This window comes from Cnephaeus nilssonii (genome assembly GCF_951640355.1).
Source record: "Cnephaeus nilssonii genome assembly, chromosome: 13".
NCBI lineage: Eukaryota > Metazoa > Chordata > Mammalia > Chiroptera > Vespertilionidae > Cnephaeus > Cnephaeus nilssonii.
The window spans coordinates 19767893-19770349 of NC_137084.1; the positions used below are offsets into that span (position 1 = coordinate 19767893).

The window sequence follows — 2457 nt, forward strand, 5'->3', positions numbered from 1 at the left end:
AGAATGCTGGCCGGAAAATATTATGAAAGAAGACTGGTCCAGCCTCTGGAGGATGAAAGACCATGTGGAACAGAGGTAGACAGTATCCAGAATCAGCATGCAGAAATGTAAGGCCATCTTGAAACTTTCAGCCCAACTGACCATGCAGAAGATATGCAACCTCATGAGTGAACCCATGTGAAAGCAGCCAAGTACCTGTTCTTAGAATTATGATAAATAAAAGCTGTTGTTTTAAGCCACTAAGTGTTGTGGTAATTTGTTGCATAGCAATAGACAACTGAGATGTATAATCTCTCTAACTAAAACTATGTGCTGAGCAGGACCTTCATCTTCTTAATGGCTTTCCTGAAAGCATTATGAACCTCTTTATTCCGTAGACTATAGACAATAGGGTTCAACATGGGGACTATTATTGTATAGAACACAGATGCCAATTGGTCGTTGTCCATAGAATGACTAGAACTGGGTTGTAAGTACATGAAGATTACAGTTCCATAGAATATGGTTACAGAAGTGAAGTGAGAAGCACAGGTAGAGAAGGCTTTCTTTTGTCCCTCTGCTGAGCGCATCCTCAGGATGGCAATGAATATGAACAGATAGGAGGTCAAAATAACTGTTAGGGCAAACAAGACATTGAATGCTGCTAAGAGGAAGAGCACAATCTCATTTGTGTATATGTCAGAGCACGAAAGAGCCAGGATTGCAGGGATATCACAGAAAAAGTGATGGACCACATTGGAGCGGCAGAAGGAGAGACAGAAGGTAAATCCAGTGTGGATGGCGGATTCAACCAAGCCCCAGACATGGCAGCCTAGGGACATTTGAGCACACACCCTGTTGGTCATAGTGCTGGTGTAATGTAAGGGTTTACACACCGCTGCATGGCGATCATAAGCCATGACAGCTAGTAGGAAACAGTCTGCACTGGCAAAAGCCACAAAGAAAAACATTTGAGCAGCACATCCCCCGTAGGAGATGACTTTATCCCCTGTGAGGAACCCAGCCATCACCTTGGGAGTAACAGCCGAGGAGTAAGCACAGTCTACCAGAGACAGGTTACTGAGGAAAAAGTACATGGGAGTGTGGAGGCAAGAGTCCAACAGAATTAACATGATAATCCCAAGATTTCCCATGAGAGTGATGAGATATATAAGAGTGAGTATTATGAAGAGGGGGACCTGTAACTCTGGGGTGTCGGTCAGTCCCAAGAGTCTAAATTCATTCACCTCTGTGTTATTCTCCATGGAGGTCATTTTGAAATTGTGTTTCACCTGTCAAAACAAGAGAAGTAAAATGGATAAATTACTAATGCATGGGAAATGGCTCACAGCATACCAAAGTCACCATGATGCCATTACCAGTGCAGGGTTGCCAATAACCAAGAGACTGCATCTTCTGACCTCCATCTTTCAATTTGTAAGGGTATGCACACATTTATTAGTTCCTGACTTCACTCAGGTATTCCAAATGACCTTATCTTCAAAATATCTACTGTTTATTTTCATTTGGGTTGAAAGTTTCTGCTTTCTCTGCCAATTACTTGGTCATCCCTGAGGCATGTAACACTCATATTAATGGAGCACTTACTATGTGCCAGGTAGTCTGAGAATAATAAATACTACCTCATTTAATCTCCCAGCTGTCCTATTAGTTAATTACCTGAGAAAAATGATGTGCCAATGCCTTTCTGGATGTAAAGTTCTGTGAAGATTATCATTTAAACAATTGTTATCCATCTGAGATCTAAGAAAGAATAGTTTCCCTTTCTCTCTTCAGAGAAAACTGCCCCCTTGAAAGATATGCCCACCCCCAAAAGTGTAAAAATCTCAAAACTGTGACCATTCAAACATCTTGCTTCAACCTCTTGAGGGAAGTAGCAGAGAATGGAGGAAGATGCTCGTCACCATTTTATCCCCTTGGGGAGCAATGTAAGTGTCCCTGAGCTTGAAATTTTTCATATAAATAAATAAATAAATAAGGCATGTGTTTCCTACTCTTACCTTGTCACAAAATTCTTACAGCAATTTTGAAAGGTGCACTCTCTATAGAGAGGCGGCATCTCATGTTGGTAAAGAACATGGTCTCTGGGGTCATTCAATTCCTACATTTCCACTTGCCAGGTGGGCAACCTTTGGAAAGTCACAATTTTTCTGTGCCTCAGTTAAAATAGGGATGATGATAATAGGATCTTGCAAACCTGGAGGACATAATGAGTTGACTTGTTTAAATCACACAGAATACTGCTTAATACATAGTTAGCATGCAATAAACCATAAATTTTATACTATTATTAAATAAATATTATTATTAATAATAGTAGTATATAAGATGGTTGAAAGAAAGTAACAAAAGAAACCTAACAAAATGGTTGGAATCACATTACTAAAGAAACTTATGTAACTTCATAACTTAAATCCAAATTTGTTTAAACAAACACACTATTTTTACAAATGTTAA

General features: G+C 39.6%; 1 protein-coding gene across 1 annotated transcript; it reads right to left on the bottom strand.

Moving 5' to 3' along the window:
* Positions 1–305: 305 nt before the first annotated feature.
* Positions 306–2131, bottom strand: LOC307110049 (olfactory receptor 5B2-like; the record flags this gene model as incomplete). The annotated part of the gene is made up of 2 exons (XM_079789093.1): positions 2001–2131; positions 306–1271 (listed from the first exon to the last, which is right to left on the bottom strand). Exon 2 carries the CDS (start codon positions 1251–1253, stop codon positions 306–308), a length of 948 nt encoding a protein of 315 aa, XP_079645219.1. The 5' UTR covers positions 1254–1271; positions 2001–2131.
* Between the last annotated feature and the right edge of the window lie 326 nt (positions 2132–2457).